The 23,896-nt window shown below is 42.2% G+C and overlaps 1 protein-coding gene across 1 annotated transcript in view; it reads left to right on the forward strand.

Annotated features, from left to right (window-relative positions):
- The first annotated feature begins 1,741 nt into the window (after window positions 1-1,741).
- The window catches only part of PDE11A (phosphodiesterase 11A), a 149,258-nt gene continuing 127,103 nt past the window's right edge, over window positions 1,742-23,896 (forward strand). The window contains exons 1-4 of the mRNA XM_015422441.1: window positions 1,742-1,828; window positions 5,258-5,398; window positions 15,238-15,302; window positions 19,846-19,984. Of these exons, the coding sequence (XP_015277927.1) occupies window positions 1,742-1,828; window positions 5,258-5,398; window positions 15,238-15,302; window positions 19,846-19,984 (432 nt within the window). The remainder of the gene's footprint in view (window positions 1,829-5,257; window positions 5,399-15,237; window positions 15,303-19,845; window positions 19,985-23,896) is intronic.

A 23,896-nucleotide genomic window follows, 5' to 3' on the forward strand; every position in this document is an offset into this window, starting at 1 on the left:
GTGGGGTGCAGCCTCACTCCAGTGTCTGCCTGTGTGACTGCCCTGGGGGCACCACACTTTGGAGCAGCTGGCACAAGAACCGCGCTTTGGACCGGGACACAGCATATGTTCCATCAAAGGAGAGAGTCTGCTGATCATGGGGGTGTATGAAGTGTGAGGGTCCAAACCTCATTTTGGGTACAGGGGGCCCTTTATTCAAATCTTCTTTAAAATACAGGCCTCTGGTAGGCACTCTGAATATGCTCGTGGCATCAGAACCAGTGTTTGGACCAGGCATCACTGTATGTCTTCTTGCAGGGGACAGTCTCCAGAGTGTGGTGATATGTCCAAAGATTGTTTTGGGGTGCAGCCAGGCCTCACTGTTTGCCTGTGTGACTTCCCTGGGGGCACCTCACTTTGGAGCGGCTGGCACAAGAACCACCCTTCGGACCAGGACACAGCATATGTCCCCTCAAAGGGGAGAGTTCACTGAACATGGTGGTGTATGACATGTAGCAGTCCAAACCTTATTCCAGGATGTAGTGGGCAAACAGTCAAACCAGTTCCTTATTCAAATCCTTTTTTTGAAATACAGGATTCTTGGGGGCAACCGAAATAGAAGGCTGTGGCTCCAGAACCAGTATTTGGACCGGGCTCCACTGCATGTCATCTTGCAGGGGATAGTCTCCAGAGCATGGTGATGTGTCATTTGGGGTGGTCCAAAGATTGTTTTGGGGTGCAGCTTGGCCCCAGTGACTGCCTGTGTGATTGTCCTGGGGGCACTGCACTTTGGAGCAGCTGGCACAAGAACTGCACTTTGGACCAGGACACAGCATATGTCCCCTCGAACGGGGGAGTTCGCTGAACATGGGGGTGTATTAAGTTCGGGTGTCAAAATCTTATTTTGGGGTTCAGAGCTTCCAAACTCTCCTCAGTTGTTTTGGATGAATTCATGAATAAGAAGTGAATAAGGAATGAATAAGGAACTGGGAATAAGGAACCAACTTCAGCCTCGTCTACTGCTGTAGGAAGTCATTTCCTTCTTTCTCTCCCCCCCCCCCAGTGCCCCCTCCACGATTTCTCAGCCGACTTTGGCCCTTCCTTCTTGCTACTGTGATAGCACTGTCTTTTTGACTGAGAATCCTGATTGTGTTTCTTCCCGACAACAAAAAAGTCCCGTGCCACCCAAAAAGATGAGCAACTTTATTGCGATATGAACTTACTAAAATAAAAGCTTAAATTTGTTTGGTGCCTATTTCCTCCAATGATGTTATGAAAAAAGATATTCGTTGTGTCGGATTTCCAGTTTCTTCAGATTTGTTCGTGTTCTCAAAGGGGCCATGGCAAGGAAATCATTTATTTCTCCATGTGCAGAACCTATAGAATGTTGGTGATTTTAATGGCACGTATCAAGTGATCCATGAATCTCACAGAGCAGGACGTTCCCACCTCCCCCTCCCACTACAGTGCACTGAGCCCCTGCTGAAATTTTGTCCCTAGCATTCCGTGGAACCTCTGCAACAGCATAAGGGGCAAGGTGGGGTTGTGCTGTAGGAGGGCAGAGTTGGTGGAAATCTCCACTCCCTCTTCTAAAGACTTAAGAACATGTAGATATTTTTTTCTGTAGAGGAGCAATCAGTGAGCATCTACAGTCTGAAGTGGTACAGCCAAGATAGATTTACCACCTTAGTGAGAACTAAGCCAGCTAGGCTTTTTAAAAGAAATTCAATTAACAACCTGCCATTTCTTTTTGCACTAGGTAATGGAAATGTATCTTCCATTCTGTGGGATTGCTATCTCTAATGCTCAGCTGTTTGCTGCTTCCAGGAAGGAGTACGATAGAAGCAGAGTAAGTTTTTTTTTAAAAAAGGAACTTGGACCCTCCCAATTATTTTTGTATTTTTCTTTCCTTCATTTATCAGCTGTTCATAATCACATGCAACACCATTTGTAGATGAATCACCCCTTATTTCCCAACAATTCACTTGATAACCTTGGTCAGTGAACATTCCACAGGAAAAAATACACTTAATGCAGACAGCTTTGCAGATCAGTGTTTGTGTTTTACTGTCAACTCCACATTTTGCTCTGCTAACCAGAGTGAAGAACTTCTTGTGTGAGGGATCAATTGGATGATATATGTGACACGAGTTCCTTTAGGGGTTCCCCAACCTGATTCCTGTCACACATAATGTCAGGGAACTAATGTTCCCAAATGCTGTGGGGCCAGATTAGGCGGCAAAGTGTGGCATGGGGGAAGGAGAGGTTTCAGTCTTCCTTCTGGTGCCATTTTCCAGAACTGAAATGGCAGGGGAGGGGCTGTTTGCCCACTCCTGTAAGACACGTTTTATTTATTTATTTATTTATTTATTTATTTATTCTTTAGATTTGTATCCCGCCCTACCCCGAAGGCTCAGGGCGGCTAACAAGATTAAAACAGAAAAAACACATAATATAAAACAGTAAAATACAATAACAAAATCTCAGTGCTCCAGTTGTCACAAGATGGGGTAGATCTTAGTCTCGACGGTAACATTCCCAAAGTCTGTCCTCCTTTTCCTGCCAGGGGCACCTTGCACCTCAAAGGGACCAGATGTGGTAGTGGTGATGGTGCGACGGTGCATAGATGGCAATGATGTAGTGGTGGCGGCGGCTCCTACTCGAAAGCTTGGCGGAAGAGCTCCGTCTTGCAGGCCCTGTGGAACTGAGAAAGATCCCGCAGGGCCCGGATCTCCTCCGGGAGCTCCTGCTCCGGGAGAAGATCATGGAGCCCCACCATGAGGCAAATGTCCCCCCCCCTCGTGCGCAGCTCTTTCAGCTTTGGAAAAATTGATGCAGGAGGGAAGACTGAGGCACCTCACTGCCCCATGCTGTACTCACCAGCCAAAGCTGGCCCTGCAGTGCTTGATGTTATCTGTGACACAGCCTAGCATCTGTTACATGTATTGTCTAGCTAAGCCCTAAGAACCTGAATTTAAGTAAAAGATCTTATAAATGTTTATTCAGGAGTTGGCCCTGGTGTATTCAGTAGCACTTTCATGCTTTGAAATGTGCACAGAATTTGCCTTGCAAATGCAAACAGCCACATTTGATTTTTCAGAGCAGAGGAAAATATGAATTGGCTATCACAAAGAGTCTTTTAATGGTTTGATATGTTGCTTATGTAAAATCTCTATTCCTCATTAACAGGGTTCAGAGTACCTAATTGTTCTGTTTTTGCTTGGTGTTTATTCAGTGATATGGTTGAATTGTAATACCACTCCAATATGCAGAGGAACGGAAATAATAGGATCATACTGAAGTGTGGGGTAACTCCATAGACTCAGTTGACTGCTTCTCGGAATTAATTTGACATATTATATTAAAACATGTGGGACGCGTAAGAACTGAGGAAAAACCTCCAACTTGCATTGTGCAACACAGAAATCAGACAGCAGAATCTGAAAGTACAAAACTGTGACATTATCCTAAGTAATGTCTTGCATCTGTGATTATTGAATTGTAGTGAAAGGAAATTCAGTGGTTTCACTGTGACGCACAACTATACAGCTTTAACAGAGGAATCCTAAATTCCCACTGCCCCAGTGATGACAATGTGCTGCTAGCATAGACTTAAAACAGTGATACTCCATGGCTCAGAAGCTACCTGTGGTTCTTCTGAGCTCCATTGCTGAATGTGGGCCCACCTTGAAATGCTGGAGGGACTGGAGGATGGGTGAGCCATGACCCTCCCTGAGATATGCACCTCATGCCAGGGATGGAAGTTAAAAAGCTAGTCCTCTCCACCCCCACCCCCTTTCTCTGCGGCCACCACAATTTCATCCCAGTACCCAGGCAGCTACGAGGAGGACAGTAAGCTGTCTGCAGAAAAGAGAAAAACCACCCATATAGAGGCTACCTGGACCCAGTGGGGGGTGATTTTACTCCCCTTTCTCCACAACCAGCTTACTCTCCTCTGCACCCTGGCAAATTGCCTTACTTGAGCTAATGTGCCTCATGCTGAGAGAAGGAGAAGGCAGAGAGGGAAGCCCTTCCCCACACTTCAGATACACAAGCATTGGCTAAGATTGAGGAGAGACAATCCTACATGCTCAAAGGTACTCTAGTCTTAATCTCTCTATATAATAATTCTGTTTTTGAGTGGCAACATTCCATGCACTCCCTCAGCCGTTGGGCCGTCAGCCACCACTCAAGAGTACTCGCATGCCATTGGCTAGGTGCTGGGTCTGCTCCTCTTCCCTGCCCACTCCCCCTTCAGCCAATGTGCCCTGTCAGAATTACTGGCAACCAGCTTTCTCTCTTGACAAAGACGCTTTTCCTGCTTGCCTCCTGTGTGGGACTAACTTTCCCCTCAGTGGCTGTTGGTAGGTGTCACGAAATGGCAGTTACATGTGTTTGTAAGATGGCTGTGGTTCTTTGTTTAAAATGTTCCCCCATAAGATTTAATTGAGCTGTAGTTCCAGAGAGGGGCTTGCAGGGGTATCACTCACTGGGTTGGATGGGGCTTCTTCATCTGCTGGCCTACAGTTCCCAGCTGCCCCAAGGCCAAAAAGTGTGGGAACACAGGGACTGTCCCAAGGCAGTCTTCGTCCCTTGGAGGCAGCAGAAATTCAGCCACTTCACAGTCGGCTGGACTGGGGAATGAATGGAAGTTTCCCTGCTCTCTTGGGCAAGAGAGACAGGCTGAAGAGAGGCCAGAGGCCAGTCCAAGGAAAGATACTATCTTGAGCCCACAACCTCCAGAGGTAGAGAGTATTGTGTGTAGGAAAAGAGGATTGCGTTTAACCCCTGTTGATTTATGCCTTGTTGGTTCATAGTGTGTGCTTACTCCTAGAGTGTGTGCGCTCCATAACTGTGTAAATAGTTAAATAAATTCTCTAATTTGGGCTAATAATCTGTATTGTGCTCTGACCACATAGTCTCCCCTGCTCTTCCAAAGGGAAGGGGTAGCCCACGGAAGCAAGGAAAGGCCATACCCTTGGGTTGCCAACTTTCCAGGGATCCCCCAAAGATTGGGGATTCCATCTCCATTTGTGTGAAACACTGAAGTGGCTTTTGTTCCTAGTCTCACTGGGAACTAACAAACAGAACATTTCTCTTTGAGTTCACTGAAGCTGGGCTGGGGTCTGTGGTAAGGACAGCTGCCATTTCCTTTCTTCTGCAGCTGAATTTAATTTGCAAGAAAGAAAATCAAGATAGTATAAAATTAATAACTGCTGGATACAAAAATTCCACAGGCATTTATGCATTACCTGGCTTTCCATCCCCATATGTGCAGGCCTTGCTAGAAGTGGTTAATGATCTCTTTGAAGAACAGACAGACTTAGAGAAAATTGTGAAGAAAATTATGCACCGAGCCCAAACTCTGCTGAAGTGTGAGCGTTGCTCGGTATTGCTTCTTGAGGACATTGACTCTCCCGTAAGTAGTCTTTTTTGAAAATATATCATATGTTAAAGTCATGTGCTTTTGCTTGTCTGTCAATCATGTTCTGTGCTCTGTTGTTTTACGGCTCTTGTTAACGATATAACATTTTTGTTAAATGTACCAACGTTTCCCCACTTTTTTAATTTTTTCTTAAATTTGACAATATGTATTTAGTACAACCAACAAATACACAAGCATGAAACATAATACAAAAAAACCCCCCCATAACAAACAACAAAGACAATTGGAATAGAAAGTAAAAAAGCAATACCAAACCTCAGATCTTACAAATTCTAAACATCCTTAATATGGCATTTCAGTTAAGTACTTAGTTTTTTTGGAACCATTCCATCTGCATCAAGTAGTTCAATATCATTGGCCACAGTTCTACAAAATTTGAGTTAGGAGGATTATTTTCAAACTGATTCATCTTATACGTAATTCTTTCCATTATGTATATCTCCCATACCTTATGTTGCCATATATGAAACATAGGTGCATTTGGGTGCATTTCCAACTAGCTACTATAGGTGTTTGGGCAGCTATTAGAAGGTATGAGATCCACTCTTTTCTAATATTTGGGACTGTGCTATCCTTCCAATAATTAAGAAACAATATATCTGGTGTGAATGGGAAAACAATCCCCCATTATAAGGAATATTTGTTCCAAAATTATCTTCCAGAATTGTTCAATGTACCAGCTTTGAGCATATCTGCAGAGTGGTTTCATCTTCCCAGGGAACCTGGGCACTGTAGTTTTGTAAGGGGCTAGGGATTTCAAAACAGAATTTTGGGCAACCTCACTGAACTACGATCCTCAGGATTATTAGGAAGACAGCCCTACAATGATTAAAGTGGTATAAAACCAACGTAAAGTTGTCATGTAGACAGGTCCATAGTAGTAGTGCTGAATTTATTTTACTCTGAGTTTTCTACAATGCAGTTTACTAATCTCAGTTGAAATATACACCAAGTAGATGGACACATGACTCTAAAGCCGCAATCTGTTTGATACACTTTACTGGACAGTATTGGTCCATGTTGGACGAAATGTTTTGCCTGTGCTGGCTTATTCTATTAGGACAGACTTGAGTCTGATTTCGTATCATTATGACCGTTTATACTTATCCTTTGTAAGGAGATATTGAATACAGGTGACAAATTAACAGTGCCATCCTATGCTGAATTGCTCCAGTTTGATTTCATTGCAATCATTGGGCTTAGAATGGAGTAATTCTGCATAGGTTTGCACCCTAGAGCAGCGAGTATCTTTCTTGCTGCACACGTTGGATAGTGCATTGAGAATGCACTATAGCAGTTATCTTTAACTGGATCTTCCTGTTTAACACAGGAAAATCCAGTTGCAGATTATTGCTGTAGTCTATCCAGAGTGTACTGTCTAACAAAGTCTGAAAGCAGCCGTTGTTTTCACACAGAATGTTTCCATCCAGAAATAATGGAAGTATCCTAAGTAGGCCAGCTCTCATTCCAAAATGGCGCCCTTTGAGAAAGTCAGTAAATAATGTAGACATAAGTACTTCTGACAAATTAGCCAGAATTTTGCCCTGTGCTGGAGCAAGACATTTCGTGGAAGGGAAAGCTGAAAGCTGCAGGGCTAATTATGTGTGTTACTAGAAATAAACAATTCACCCATGACTTGGATGTGTGGCGTGGAGCTGATTTTCAGCATGGTAAGTGCACTTCTGAAACTACTGATTCTCTTTTAAAATGTGAGGCTGTTGAAGCCTTTGCGTGCAGGTTTTGTCAGAGGGAAATAATGATGTAACTCCTTGACTTCTTGGGTCCATTTATATCATTGTTTTGATTGCTGGGGAGGAAGGGACACACTACAAGTTGCTGCTCCATGCCTGTAGTAGGATTAGAACTCTCTTGGGAAAGCTCCAGGGCCAAGTAAGTGGGTTTAAGCACCACTTCTGTGGTGTGGGCTAACAGCCACATCCAGTCTGGTGAATTCAGCTGCACACAACAAGACTGTCTCTCTCTAATTTCTAGGATTGCCACTCCTAAACCAGTCCCATTTCACCACATCTTTAGGTTTCCCAAGAGGGAAGAATTGATTAAATGTTTCCTGGTGTACTGGTTAAGAGCGGCAGGACTCTAATCTGGAAAACCAGGTTTGACTCCCGACTCTTCCACATGAAGCCAGCTGGGTGACTTCGGGCCAGTCACAGTTCTCTCAGAGCTCTCTCAGCCCCAGCTACCTCTCAGGGTGTCTGTTGTAGGAGAGGAAGGGAAAGTGATTGTAAGCCATCCTGAGACTCCTTCGGGTAGTGAAGGGTGGGGTATAAAACCAACTCTTCTTTTTTTTTCCCCCTGTTGCAATATTGCAGTTTTCTTCTCCTATTTCAAGGAGAGGAGGCATGCCCAGACGCTTGTTACCACTTTCCAGCATGGAGTGTGTCCTCAATATTTATTTATTTCCTTCCTTTACATCCCACCTTTCTCCCCAAGGGGGACCCACGGTGGCTTGCATAATTCTCCTCTCCTCCATTTTGCCCTCACAAGAACCCTGTGAGGTAGGTTAGGCTGCGACTATATGACTGGCATGGCAAGCTTCCATGGCAGAGTGGGGATTCAGACCTGGGTTCAGCCAGTTTGGTGTAGTGGTTAAGTGCGCGGACTCTAATCTGGGAGAACCGGGTTTGATTCCCCACTCCTCCATTTGCACCTGCTGATGTGACCTTGGGTCAGTCACAAGCTCTGGCACAACTGTCCTTGAAAAAGAGCAGTTTGTGTCAGAGTTCTCTCAGCCCCACCTACCTCACAGGGTGTCTGTTGTGGGGAGGGGAAGGGAAAGGAGTTTGTAAGCCGCTCTGAGACTCCAAGTGAAGGGCAGGGTATAAATCCAATCTCTTCTTCTTCTTCTCACTACACCACACTGGCTCTCCAGTATCTGTTGGAATAGTGCTCCTGCAGACATAGGACTAAATCTTAGGACTCCCTTCCCCCAAGTTTTCCAACAGCAGATAAAGACTCCCACATTGAGGCAATAGTGTGATAGCTCCAGTTTAGTCCTTTTAGCTTCTAGGGAGAGTTCAGGGGCTTGATTTGATCAAGAGCCCACTTATTTGTCTTTGGTGGTCCATGGTAACCATAAAATTGTTCTCCAGCAACACATTTTCGAAGAAATTGGCTTTGTTTACCTACAGCAGGGCGAAGAATACACAACATGAGCTGATATTTTTAGCCCTTATTACACTTCTCCATTCTGCTGCCTGCCCAGTATTATTGTTTCATCCAGATAACTTGTTTATATTCACCACAGTTCAACATCTTGACAGGCCAATTTCTTTTTTGAGAAATAAAATTGATACAGAGTACAGTGAATTCTTTTTGCCCTGACCTGGCTAGCCCAGTGATCTCATCAGATCTTGGAAGCTAAGCAGGGTCAGGCCTGGCCAGTGTTTGGACGGGAGACCACCAAAGAACACCAGGGTTGCAGCGCATAGGCAGGCAATAGGCAAACCACCTTTGAACATCTCTTGCCTTGAAAACCACACCAGGGGTCATCATAAGTCAGCTGTGACTTGAAGGCAAAAGCAAAATAAATACATAAATGGTGAATCTGAATTATTAGTTTGGGATTCCACAGAATCCGGGTTTTGTTAAAACATCCATGCTCTGTGTGGTTGGAAATGTGCCCGTTAAGGCCACAAAATTAACTATAGCCCATGTAGTCCTTGATGCAGGGGAATATTTCAGAGCCCTTCTTTATTTACTGACACTCTACAGCCTGATTGGTATATGCAGCAAAATGAGTATGTCAGAATGGATTGACTACTTCTAGCTGCACCCGGACATAAATTTCTTGTGGCTGTTGTAGCAAATCTGTCTTTGTGTACAACTGTGAAGAGAATAACATTTGTTCTAGTGAACACAGACCCCCCCACCCCGGTTACTCATACAGTAGCTTTATATGTGTTGGCAGCCAAGAACATGCATGTAAAAGTTGTGTCTGAAAGCATACTTTTTAGAGCATGGAATATTTTAACATTTATAGTGGTACTTGGGGCTTGAAGGCAAGGGAACCCCATTTGCCACGTTGATGCCCACTCACCCATCCTCGACAGATCCCTTTGTAACACCTCACAATCCTCCCTGGTTTTTACCACACAACAATTTCGTGTCATCTGCCAATTTAGCCACTTCACTGCTTACTTCCAACTCCAGATCATTAATGAACAATTCCCTGATATGCTAGTTTTTCCCTTTCAAGGTGCCTTTTATTTTAGTGCATGGAGCATTTTAAAATGCAATTCTCAGCTGCATTCTGACCATTTTCCGCTTTAGGGATCTGCTGTTTTCTTGTTCTGCAGTGGTCTCAGCATGTCCCAACTTTTGATAGCATCAACAATAACAAAACATGTAAGCCCCTGAAACAAAAAAGTGTTTTGAACCTGAAACTTCAAGTGTTTAAAGGCAGATCTTCCTGCGTTGGGGTTTTCAACTACTTTTGCTGTTTGTGACAAGGACAGCAACAGCCACCTCCCGCCAGTGCTGATGGCTTGCAGGGATTACTTCCCTCTCTCTGCCTTCCTATGTGGGTTATAAGTGAATTGCAGGCCAGTCATCTACTGGGAAAGCTGGCGTCTGAAAGTATCTCAAGGATACCCTCAGGGCTGGAGGAGGGAGACAGAATAGATATGGGGTATTGTAGCTGAGCTAGGCAAGCTATCTTCCCTGTAGGTTGACTGGTGCTGACAGGGGCTGGAATCATGAGCCATGTAAGAAATAAAATAAGCTGTTTCTAATGTGTAGGGTTAAAAAAAAAAAGGAATTCATGCTTCTCTGTAAACTTACAGGACTGGACAGTGCCCAAACTCCGGTCACCTGTGGCAGTTTCCTTGTAGCTTAGAAGAAATTGCATCAGTCGGACTCCGTCACTCTGATGAGGAACAAAAAGATAAACCATGTTAAAAAAAATTAAACTGCTTATGCGTTTCTTTCCAGCTGCTGATGAATGATTGTGTGGTGTGGAAATGTCTATCTGCTTGTGTTGTGGGCAGCGGCTCGAAAGGTTCCCTAATGGCTGCCACCACTGTAGTATGGGTCTCCTCAGGGGGGACCAGAGCACCCACCCTACCCCTTTATACGCTCCTTTTCTAGTAGGTTTCCCCTTATAAGAAACCAAATGTGGTGTAAGGACCCAGGCAGAGTAACCAACTGTTGTTAAATCTTTTTAACAAAAACTGTAGTTCAATAACATGTAGGAAAAATGAGCACAGTAAAGGTAGGCAAACCAGCAAAATAAGAAATCCTAACACATCTGACTATACTGCCCTAGCCTTGTCTAGATATTTGCCTCAAACCTACTCACCCCTTTTGGACGAGGGACCCCTCCTTCTGCAGCAGCCTCACCAACTCTGCTCCCTGGGAATGAACCCCCTTCTCACTTCGGGCAAGGCCTTTTATTCCTTCTTCCCAGGCACCACCCTCTACTCCTCTGCTGGTGTGTTTTCCCTCCAAAGCCCCTGTTAACTAGTCACAGGATCCAGAGGGGACCTGGGAAATGCAGGCCCTGATAGCAACACTAATATAGGTTTCCCTGGAGCCACTAGGCCTCCCTAGAGCCTGTAGGCCACACATCTGTAGGCCTAGGATCACGACAGCTTGTCTAATGCATAATTATCTTCTTGCAGCATTAAGCCAGCAGTGGGAAGTTGATTATCTGAAATTTATTATCAGACTTTTTCTGTCATACACCACTGTTCACCTTGTGCTTTTATTCACTTTTGCCAGTGTTCGATTTCTTTACATTTTTAAAAAGGTTTTGAGTGAAGGCGAGATCACAGATCGTGTAGATCATATCCCTTGCCTTAGATCAGACATGACAGACGTATGGCCTGGGGGCCAAAAGTGGCCTGCCCGGGGCTCTTATCCAGCCTGTGAGCAACCTTGATTGTCAGGCAATAAGGTCTCTGTGCTGTGCAAAACAAAGGGTGGTTAGTTAGGTGCTAATAGTTAGGTGTGGGTCACGATTAGTAAAATATCTTCATTATGTTTTATGGTACACACGGCCCGACCTGACAAAGGGACATATATTACACTAAATACAACGGGATCCCAGAGATACTGAATACAATAACAAAAACAAAATACACTGTGAAGAGCACAACTTACTCAAGGTCAGATAACATTAAAGCGCAACTTAAAGGCATATGTCCCAAATACAGTTAATGAAAAAATCATGCATAGAGATTGGAATGTAAATCCTTTAGTATGATCCACATATACTTATTACTTATGAAAGCACTAAGGCTTTGAAACAAATACACAAGTGTAGAGATGTGAAGACCCGGGAAAAAACCGGAAAAATTCTTTTTTTGTTTTTTTCCAACAAATTGAAAAAAAAAAGAAAAGAAAAAAAATTGATTATGGAACATTTTATTTTAACATGTTGAATAAAATATTTTAAGATAAGTTGTTCAAATACCATATATATGGTATCAGATTGATCTAATTTTTGTGCACTGAGGACAAGCAAGTCCTAGGTTACAAACTGAACTCTCCAATGCAAGAACAAGATGCATTTCTTCCTTTAGGAGGTGCGATTGTTAGAAGAAAATAAAAAGGTTTCAGTTTTGGTTTTGCATGTGGGTGGGTATTCTGTTTGTAATAATTGTTTGGATACACTATATTTTTAATATGCTATTGTGATAATTTCATGCCAAGTAAAAATGTCCATAGTCATATTTTATGTTCCTAACAAAATGACTTTCAATCTAGAAAAGACAAAAGAAATGTTAATGTAGGATTTTTTCATTTTTTCCGAAAATTTCTGTTTCCCCCCGAAAAAAACTGGAAAAAAAACGGTTTTTTTTCCGCGCTTCAAAATTTCCGGAAATTTTACATCTCTACACAAGTGCAAGTATACACAAAGAAACTTTCCTAGAGCAAGACCAGTAAACCTGCTGTGAGCAGTCCTTGGAAACAACTGTTATCTTCTTTACTACTTCTTAATTTCCAGGCTTTCAGGTCTGCAGAGAGGCTGAGAAAACTGGCTGATGTCTCTTGTCGGCCACGAAAGTTTCGATTATTCTTCTTCAGAGCCAATGTATTTTTATGCAACTAATACAAATAACAAAATAAGCAAAGCATCTTGTATGCAGATATTCAGAACACACTTCAAACCTTGTTACAAACAATCTGAAGCCTGATTTACCCACAAAGTTTACATATTTTGCATGCCTTATCACACTCCCACATGGGCTCAGTTGCACTCCTTTCGGCAAAGTGGTTCTCAAATACATAAACTCAGCTGGCATAGTTAAAGCTAATAACACCCGAATTGTTTAAAGTCACAGAATGCATTTAAAGTCAGAGTACATTTAACACAAAAAAATTAAAAATTAAATAAGAGAATAAGTCAAGTTCATTATTCAGACCATAAGGTGAAAAAGTTCTGGATTCTAAGATATACCTTGCTCTCCACGGTGTATTTTGTTAAACTGACATTTATGTCAGATCTGGCCCTTATAACAAATGACTCTGCCTTAGATAGTTTGTTATAATTCATTTTTGTATTGTTTGTCGTATAGCTTGCCCTAAATAATTTGAATTGTTTTCCAATCCCAGTCCAATTGTTTTATTCTGTCCGATTGTACTGTTTTATATCCTGTAATCTGCCGAGTCTCAGCGAGAAAAGATGATGATAAAATAAATAAATATGTAAAAATTATGAAGTTGCTGTTGAGATTCAGGATCAAGAGTAGGGTTGCCAGTAGGGGTGTGCATTTGGCAATAGCTGAACCGAAAAAATACCTGAAAAATACTTCGGGTATCACATAAGCCAAGTACAGATCAGAGATCTGTATTCAGCTACTGGTATAGCTGAACCTGAAAAAGCCAATATCATCCAGCTTTTGGGGGGGTTCATTCTTCTATACAAGGAGTCAGTTAAACCTAACAGCCTTGAGCTGCCAGTCAGCTGTTGAGTTTAAATGTTAAATATTAAACATGCCTGGGTTCCTTGCCTGATCTTCTCCAGGCACCAATGTTCCCTCTAAGCTGTGGAGTCTTGCGAGCAAAAATTCTATTTTGTGAGCTACCGGCATCAAAGTTGTGAGCAAGTGATTTGGCTGCTGCATAAATCAGTTTGCTCTGGAGCCCTCCTTCCTGAGATAAGACAAAAATGTGTGAGCCGGAGGCTAAAAAACTGAGCTAGCTCACACTAACTCAGCTTAGAGGGAACACTGCCAGGCGCCCCTTCGCTTCCCCAGCCAGCCTGCCACGGTCTTTCTCGAAAGCTTATGCTACCATAAAGTTTGTTAGTTTTAAAGGTGCTACTGGGCTTTTTACTATTATGATCTTTAAAATGACATTGACTGCAGGGGAAATGAGTTTAGGAAACCCAGAGTTACCTACTGAATAAAGAATATTTGTGTATTTTGGCCCTTTGAAAGCTTGATTTGTGCCATGGAAGGAAGGGGGGAGAATGCTGATTCAGGAATCAAGTTCACAGAATGCTGCTTTAGAGAAGAAACAGAAGCCCATTTCTGTTAAGAATCTCATTACTAGGACAGGAAGGGAAGAATAAGCACTCCATCCATCTATCCATCCAGCTAGCCCACATGATTAGATAAACAGAAAGATAAAGAAATAGGAACATGGTTAGATAAAGAAACAAGAATCATAGAATCATGGAGTTGGAAGGGGCCATACAGGCCATCTAGTCCAACCCCATGGTCCATGCAGGATCAGCCTAGAGCAGGGGTGTCAAACATGTGGCCCGGGGGCTGGATCAGGCACCCGGAGGGCTTCAATCAGGCCCACAGTGGAACTGGCTGTATTCTGCTTCTTCTTTCAGTTCTGCTGCTGCTGCGTCATCATAGGTTTGCAGCTTACAGATACACACCTGAACAGCATACTCATGATTGCAACAGCACAGACATTTTGATGCAATAATTCAGTTACATCATTTAACTGAGAATGTTGGGATCTAAACTCCATATTGCTTACATTCGTTCCAAATTTCCTCTTGTATACTTAGGTGTGCCATTTCTCCAAAGAGTACGTTGTTGGTACTACAGTGCATTAGCGATTGTGTGGAAAATTCATGTCATGGAATAAACATCATAAGGATCATCCAAATGCTTTCATAAATGTATGCTGGGGGTGGGAGATCAAGAAATTCATTTCACAATTAAAAGTCCCACTAAAGGGATTTAAAAATGTTAAGTAAAGGTCAGTGATCTTGCGACACACACCAAGGTTCTGGTTCTAATTCATGTAAGCACTTGTCAAGGAGGCTGGAATTCATTCAGAATTATTTAATCAGGGCTAAAAACAGTATACTTTTTGCTAGGGTAAGCAACTTGTTGGCCTCAAGTGATGAAAACAGTGCAACATTTACCTATAAATATTTTGGTGTGTCAGCAAATATAATGAGAAGGGGATATGGGGGTAGTAGTTTACCAGACACACTTGGAGCTATCCCAATCCCAGCGGCCCTGCAAGTATCTGAGGGGTTCACCTTGGGCTTGGTTGGTGGCTGTAGGGGTCTGGGAGGCAATGATGGGAATAAGTCATGCCAGTTGATTTCTCCCACATCATTGGCCCCAGCAGTGCTGCTGGTACCTTGGTTGCTTGTGTGGAGATGTAGCCCCCAGGGCGCCAAGCAAAATAGTCTGCTGTGTCATTGTCAGCACACATGGTGGAAGTTACCTACTTGTTTTATATGCTGAGTACAATAAGCTGATAATTGTTGATCACCTGGACTGATAATGTTTCATGAAAAATCTGAAAATCGTTATCTATATCTATACCTGTATCTATATTTATACATGTCTTTGCTTTATTTTTTACTATGATAGGTGGTGAAATTTACCAAATCATTCGAGCTGATGTCTCCAAAGTGCAGTGCAGATACTGAGAACAGGTTAGATGTCACATTCTTATATTGCAGTTGTTCATTTTGTTTAATTAGTTAGTTATGTATAAAAACATGTACATCCCACCTTTCCTCTTGGTTCAAGGCGGCTTACAATAACCCTTAGTTAAAGCAAAATATAACGCAACAAGCCTCAAAGAATTTATGAAAACTCTTCAGTTATTGGATTAAGTACTATCCATGGAAAGCTGGACTCTGAATCCCAGAGCCAACATCAGGGGAAGGCCTTGACCTCTATGCTCTGTTGTTGGCTGTCCAGAGGAGCTGGTTGGCCACTGTGTGAGACAGGATGCTGAACTAGATGGACCATTGGTCTGATCCAGCAGAGCTCTTCTTAGTTTTATGTTCAACGTTATTCATTTATTTTTTCTTTTTAAAGAAAAGCCCAAATTTAGGGCCTTTCTGTATGATATGTTTATTATACATTTGCTGTACACACATACATCTTCCCTTAATTATTTGCTTCTTTTGCAAAAATGTTGAACATTTTGATTATCTGAAATTACACTGTGTTGTAACTGAGAAAATATAACAACCCCCCCCCCCAATTAGCACACTATTAGTAATGTGGTTACTGTGCAAAATGTAGTTTTGCCAGAACCACAAACTCCTCTCAGATATTGTTAGTGGTGTTATAAAAGATTTTTAAAAAATTAATTATAATCCAACATGGTTTCCCTCTAGGCCATTGATCAGATCCACATGCATGTAAGTTCTGCAGTTTTGCAGCAAAACATGGTGTCTGTCCGTTTCATTGTGCCGGCTCATGTGGTCTGCCACTCCCTGCTCACACCATTTCATTTCTTTGGTTTAATTTTGGGTTCTCCCCCCCCCCCGCCCAGTTTTCAAAATCACCATTATTTGCCATCTTTAAAAATGATGCTTTCTTTACCGGAAAGCCTCAGCGGAGGATTGCTTATCAAGCTCCGGTATACCTTGGCAATCTACAAGTAATATGGTAATATTCTTACCAGTTCAAGAAATAGTCAGATTCACAGAGGTCAATTAGTTTGCAGCATTCAGATTTTATTACTGGTCCTAGATACATGCATACATTATATTTATTTGTATTATAATGGGGGGGAAGGTGATAAAGGTTACATGAAATACAAAACAAAAGGTGTGTATAGGTGGTTCATAGACCAATATCAAACAGTGCTATGAAAACTGGTATTATAAATTATAAGGCTTAGATGTAACATGCCTATAGTTTTCTGTCTTGACCATGAGATCTTAGTGGTAACCCCCCCCCCCCCCTTTTTACCCCCCCCCCATTTCTAATTGTACGGTAACCCACTGTATCCCATGAACCATATGTGAGGAGAGCTGTTTAGACCAGTAAAAAAGGAAGGGAAAAAATAGTTGAGTTACTACTCTCAGAAGACCAGATGTACATTCCAATCCTATGCATGTTTATAACGAAAGCAAACCAGCACAATTACTATTATTAGGTGTTATCAGAATACATGATTGACAAATTTGCCCACCTGTAAAGTCTCAGGAGAGTGTAATTACTTGAAGACCCTTGCATGTATGCTCATCCATGACAAAAAATAAATAAATAGATTTTAGATCGTTTTTACAAAGAACTGTGCAAATTAACAGAGAATGGTGATTTTATATGTGTGTGTGGACAGAGATAAAAAAAGAAGTTTGAGAGACTGAGAGAGCAGGTTTCTAGGTAGTGTTGCCAGGTATGGGTTGGGGAAAGCCTGTAGATTTGGGGGGCGGGGAACCTGGGGAGGGTGGAGTTTGGGATGAGGAGGGACTTCAGTGGGGTATAATGCCACAGAATCTGCCCTCCAGAGCAGCCATTTTCTCCAGATCTTGGTTATCTGGAGATCAGTTGTAATAGCGGGAGATCTCTATGTGCCACCTAGAGGCTGGCAAACCTGTTTAAATGGGGCTTAAATGGGGACTCTCCCAAGATGGAGAGGAGCAGGAGGAAGAGTGGGTAGGCCGCCATTTTCTGGCAATGTCAGTTCTTCCCATCCCATATTTCTTCCTTAGCTTAGGCATACAAGTGGGTTAGGCTGTCCCTGTGCTCAAGGGTGCTGGCCTCTCCCCATACCTGGGCATCTAGGCAGGCTCCCCCCTCCGCCCCCCAATTTAGCTGAAGTACGAACTAGGATGTGTAGGATGGTGGCAACTGACTGAGAAATTTTGGTTCAGTCGAAGGGGTCCAAATAAATAAAACTGTGTTCAATAGAAACAAAGTATTTATCCAGGTCACTATGGTCAAGAAAGTATCCCTACAAAAGTTGAAAACACTGAACATTTTACGGGCAAAAGCATAAGCATATATAGGCAAACGGATATCAGGATCTTGTGGAACTGTTACACCAATTACACAATGAAAAGTCAATACTGCACCAAATCTAAACCAATAGAAAAGCAGTCTATACTTCCTTCATAACATACTTTCAAGAATACTATTACCTTATCCGTGGTACTCTACAAGTGCAACAGAAACTGTGGACCACTATAGTTTTAGAGCCCTGCATTGCAGAAAAGCTATGAAAATTACATTTAGTTATTTATCACATTTGTACTTCACCGCTTCCACCAGCGTGTTCAGGACAGTATATAAGAGGACAGTATATAAGAGGTGAGGTGGGAAGGCGTTTATCCCACTTCTATCCTCTTGGAAATCTTGTGAAGCAGGTTCAAGTGATATATAGAAGGTGACCTGTTTATACTGCATGTCTGAACAGGTACTGTTGGATCTCTAGTTTCCCAGTGTAAATCTGGCACATGGTCCTCTTACAGCAGACTAAGTTTTTTAAAAAAATGTAAAATGGTTTATCTGCAGTGCTGCCAGCCTCCTCGTTTGATGCTCCCAGGATAATACGAAACATGCCCATAAGTATGTGGACCCTCTGAATTTTCTAGAAAATCTCTTTCTGCCATCCATTAGTTTACAACAAATAGCTGAATCCCACTAATAGGCAGACTTTTCCCTATGTAAATCCAATAAGGTCCCTCAAGAGATTAGCTGCTAGAAATAAATTTGCTGGAGATGCCGACAGCCTCCTTTTAGATCTTCTGCTAGAATGATTCCTTGCTTTGTCAACTTGAATTTATTTGCTGCTTCCAAATACTTGTCGCACATAATCTAGCGCTGATTTAATCAGCCCCTCGTATAATAATAATATCCAGATCTTAATTGGTGCTGTGCGCTTTAAATCATTTCCTGCTTCCATGATGGATTTTGCAAGATGCCCAATTATGAGCCTGCACCTCGGTAATTGGAATCTTGCCCTCAAAGACTCTCATCCTCTCAAGTTCATGAGGTTGCTGAAATAAATCTTGAAATATTTAACCAGATTTTGCATTTCCACATTTTTATGCTTAGGTTTTTAAACTGCCATCGAAGCAAATACGGCTTAACTTATTTATTGGGTTCACTGACAACAACATGAGTGAAAATTCTTAGTTTTTCTGCTTTTCTGTTTCTTTTTTAAAAAGTTTTATTTACAACTTTGTTGAACACTTATGGACTTTCCCCCTTTTAAATGGAGAATGTCTGTGGATGTCAGCACGTGGAGAAGTCCACAGTTAACAAAACCATTCCCTTTATTGTGATTTGTTGCTGATTCTTTTTTCTTTCCATCTTAGTATGCTTTACTCTGGAGCTGGTAATCACAGTATTTTATTCAAACTAGTCAGAGAGGTTCTTTCATTTTTCTTAAATTATTTTATTGCTTATGACTTAAAATACTTGCTAAATGTCGCTTCCCCCCCCAATATTTACATAATAGCGCATTGTTTAGGCCCCCGCCCCCCTTTGCTTCTGTTGAGTCAGGAGACATTCAGACTTTGGAAAAGGGGCTATTGGAGGTGAATTCCTTGCTTCCTTGTCCTCATCCTCACCCACAAATTAGTTAAACTAAAATATTTTGATTTAATCCATTTTTATTCTGTTACAGACTCTGGAGCAAATAAAGTTACAGTTGAGATACTTCTGTGCAACAGATTTGTGAACAGGGCTGCCTTATGACGTTGCTTAAGTAAAAAATTCTTTAGCCGTCTTGGTTGTGAGAATGAAATGGTGCTGGTGCTAACATAAGAAGGGAAATCTTTTTATTGCACCTTTGCCAGTACTGTTGACATTCCTCTTTATTCAAAGGTAGCATAGGTCCACACAAATTTCAGTAGGCCTCTCCTGTATTGTCCCTCTCCTGTACAGGGAACACAAATGGAATTTAAGTATCTGCATTACTACCTTCTTTATTTCTGGACTTTTGTATAGTCATGGGGAAGTCACGCATGGTAACCTGCTAGAGATGCCTGAAGTTCATTCCTCAGCAGACGGCCTTTTGAGATACCTACAACATCTAGATTTATATGTAGACTTCTGTTATAAAACCAGCCTGCCTGTTATTCTGTCCTTAAAGCCATTGAACTGTTCTGAATTTGTATAGATGTGAGGCTATGCTAGCCAGACTTATAGATAAATAGACTTATGCAGAAGGGCTTTCATACAGCAGTGACTATCCTCTTTTCTTCCTTTGCTGTGCTTTTGTGATAGTTTGAAAGACAGCATGGAGAAACCATCATCATCTTATTCCGACTGGCTAGTAAATAGTAGCATTGCTGAACTCGTAGCTTCCACGGGCCTCCCAGTGAACATCAGTGATGCATATCAAGATCCTCGCTTTGATGCAGAAGTAAGATATCATCTACCTGTTTAAACACACAGTTTTTGTATCCTTTTGAAGCTCAAAACCATGGACTCTGTGACCTTGGTCATGATCCTGATCATGCTTACAAAGTGCTCTGCTGGCCAAAGGCTCGTGTTATCAATGGATGGGCAGTGTATATGCAGGAAAAAATTACCTCTCCTTTATTCTGGACATATTTTGCTGTCGAGTGTGTCCTCCATTTGGTTTCGTCACTGACACATATGTGCCACTAGTGGCTACATAGCCACAGCTAAGTAATCAGCTGGTTAATTCACATCAGTATGTGAAACGCTGTGCTATTTCTACTCTTGATCACTTTAGGCTTATCAGTTTAATGGTAGTGAATGGTAGTCTGGCAAAATACCTCCATTTGGACTCTAGGTCCTGCATTCGGCTGGCTCTTTGACGTATAGTTCCTTGCCCTGTGAACTCCTTGCCTGGTTGCCTAACAGTGCACAGCCCCTTGAGATCTTGTGCACCACTTTTCTGCTTCTTTCTTGCATCCTCATTCATCAACTCTATGCTGGCCATGTCTCTTGCTTTTTAGGCCACTCAGTAATTTGTACCTTCAGCTATGCTGTCACTCCACAAGCCTTTCTCACACCCCTCTCTCCTACTCAGAGCATAACAGCCCTTCTAGACCTAAAGTGTGATGAGGTTTATTTTAGAGCTTCCTTTCTCATCAGCTCCTTCCTTCAGTTCTGTGTCTTCTCTGCCTTTTCACAAGCCCTGTCCTCTGCCTTCACCTTCATTCAGGTTCCTCTTCCTCAGTCCATTGCCTGCTTTACCTTCTTCCTAAGGCTTCCCTCACCTCTCCGCTTCTTTCTCCCTCACTTGCCTGTCTCCTGGAGCCACTTTCCAGCCCTCAGTCTGCTCCTCTGTGAATGCAAGTCATGCTAATAGTTGCTCCTTCCCTCATAAAACTAGGCTATAAATAGCTGAGTCCCTGAATGGAATGTTCAAAGCCATTATATGTACACATGAAGCGGCCTTGTATTGTGTAAGCTCATTGGTCCCTCTAAGTCAGCATTGTCTACTCCTATTGGTGGCAAAAGGTACTTCCCGGCATCTGCTACCAATTTTCTTTTTACTGGAGGTGCCAAAAATTTTGCCCTTATCACAGAGCATAAGCCCTCCAGCTCAGCCTATTAGTATGGTAACATGCACTGACCCATTCAAGGCACAATGTAGGGCTTTCCCACATTCTCATTTTCCTCACTTGTCAGTTCCTGTTTCTTTGGGTTATTTCACTGTTCTAAATGCATTTTGCTCCCTCTAGTGGTCAATTCAATATTACACTGGTCTGTCCAGTGTATCTCCCTTCAGATTTAATTTGCAGGGCTTTATGCTGGATATAAACCAGTGTAATATCAAATCAACCACTACAGGGAGCAAAACATGCATGGACTAGAACCCCTTCCAAAGAAACAGGAACTTTAGGGTTGCCAGGTGAGGCTGATAAGTGGGCGGGGGCTTTACCAGGGAACTCCCAAGCGAGTTCTGGATGAGCTGCTGTCACATTTAAAGGGACCTCATTCCTTTTAAATGTTTTTCCTCCATTGGAAATAATGGAGAATGGGGGCACCTTCTTTCATAGGGTATAATGGAGCACCCAGCAGCTATTCCCCCCCCCCACTTTCTTATAGCCCTGAAATGGGGGGAGGGGCTCCAAACCTAAGGATCCCCTGCCCCCAACTGGGGATTGACAACCCTAAGGAACTTATAAGTGAGGAAAATGAGAATGTGGAAATGCCCATCGATGGCTGATAATAGAAACAGGGTTAGCTAGGGAAGATATGCTACAGGACACACTTAGAGCAGGCCCAAAACAGCCAAAGACAGTGAAAATGTGTCCAGTGACTGACCCCACACTTCACTCACTAATGTAGCCTCAGAAAGGCAAATAGTCTTGCCTTTCTGAGGCAAAATAATCTTAATTTTCTTAGGCAAATGGTCTCCCTTTCCTTAGCTGTAAGGCAAGGGTGACAACAGTGTACTTTTTAAAAGTCTTATGAAATTAAGGTGAGACTGACCGTAAGTGGAGGAAGGCCCCCTTTATTTTCATTAACTTTATTCTTAGACTTCTTCATCCTTAGACTTTAGGGCATTTTGGTTTAAATGACAGTTTAAAGTTGTTATAGATAAGTAGTATCTGGCCTGTGAATGAGATAATATCTGGAGGTCCAAATCTGGAAAAGTATAAGGAGTTGAGTGGGAGTTTAACATACATCCCCTGAATCACCTTAGATAATATTTGTCATATTAGTACATTCTCTTCTGAGAAGGCAACGGCAGTGTACAGGGAGTTACCGTATTCTATATTTTACAAGGCCTTGGTTTCTAAAAGCTTTTCAAGGAATGCTTCCAAAGTCACCTTTTTTTTTTTTTAAAGGACCAACAAAACATAGGTTTCAAATAAACCCACAGGACCAGTTCATGGGGAAAATGCTGGAATTAATTTATTCTACTTTTGTGAAAGTACAACTAATGCTTAGGGAATATCCCTTGTTGAAAGCTATGCAGAAGAAAATTATGCTGTTCTCTTGCTGCATCTGTAGTAATGGTATTAATGTATCGTGTCTTGATTAATATATAATTCAGCTAACTCATATTTACTTCATGCTTCCTTAAAGTCTGCATTAATGAAAAAATGCCACCTGAACTTTCAGGGAAAAACAAATGATGTAGCACATGAAGCAGAAGAGGCGATAATTACACTTGTAGCACAATGTCATAGACATTTACAGTGTAGTTCTTCTGTATTCTTGGTGCTTGGGGGGAGGCAACAGTGGGAGGGCTTCTAGTGTCCTGGCCCCACTGCTGGACCTCCTGATGGCACCTGGTATTTTTGGCCACTGTGTGACAGAGTGTTGGACTGGATGGGCCATTGGCCTGATCGAACATTGGCTTCTCTTATGTTCTTATTGTAAATACATCTTTTAAAATATTCCGCTCTTCAAACCTCTTTTCAGTGATTTGTTTATTTATGACATTATTAGTTATCCTTCCATCACTGGCTTAGGGGAGCTTGCACCAGAGTTAAAATCACAATTGACACTTTGCACAAACCAGTTTAAAAATTAACACGAAGGTAGAAAAAGTAGCCCTACAACAAACATCTTTAACTCAGGAAGTAATTAGAAGGGAAATTAGCAAAGTTTAATCTGAAGGGCCTGTTAAAAAATACAAATGTCTCCTTAACTCTGTGTTTTGACTTAGTCCATGTTTGGGTAACATTGTCATACACATACTCAGACTTATTTTGTGGATCTTTCATCGGATGGAATGAAACATGTTCTCATTAGTTATAATATACACCATGGACATGGGGTACTTGCTCTGAAAATAACTCTGATTCTCTGTATTCCTTCCACTCCACACTTCCTAAGGGTGCTTTTATAACTGTAAAGCAAGGGCCCTTCAGTCAAAAAATGGTATATAATTGAGACCAAATAGGCCCTGAGCCTGTTCGCGGGGAGGGTGGGGTATAAATTAAAACAATAAATAAATAACTAAATAAGGAGAAAGCAGAAAATGAGAATGTCATTGCTATGTCATGACAAGCACTGAGTGTCTCTGAAACTGCAAAGACATCAGAGTATATCATATTTCAGCCTTGACAGTTCTGTATCAGTCAGTGCAAATTTTTATTTGTCTAGGTGCCTGTATTTGCAGTTCTGAAGTCATTCATTTACATATCTTATAAGCAGGGGTCGTTTCGTAGAAAAAGCGCTAGGGGAACTCATTAGCATAATTCATTAGCATATGCCACACCCCCTGACATCACCGGAAGTGTGTCATAAGGCCACACACCCCACCCCCAACGGTCCCGGCCGCCGCCGCCGGCCTTGCAGCTCCACTGCCGAGCCCCATGAGGGGCCGGCGGTGGACCTGCAA

The sequence above is a fragment of the Gekko japonicus genome, unplaced genomic scaffold (genome assembly GCF_001447785.1).
Source record: "Gekko japonicus isolate JY-2015 unplaced genomic scaffold, Gekko_japonicus_V1.1 scaffold1172, whole genome shotgun sequence".
Classification (NCBI taxonomy): domain Eukaryota; kingdom Metazoa; phylum Chordata; class Lepidosauria; order Squamata; family Gekkonidae; genus Gekko; species Gekko japonicus.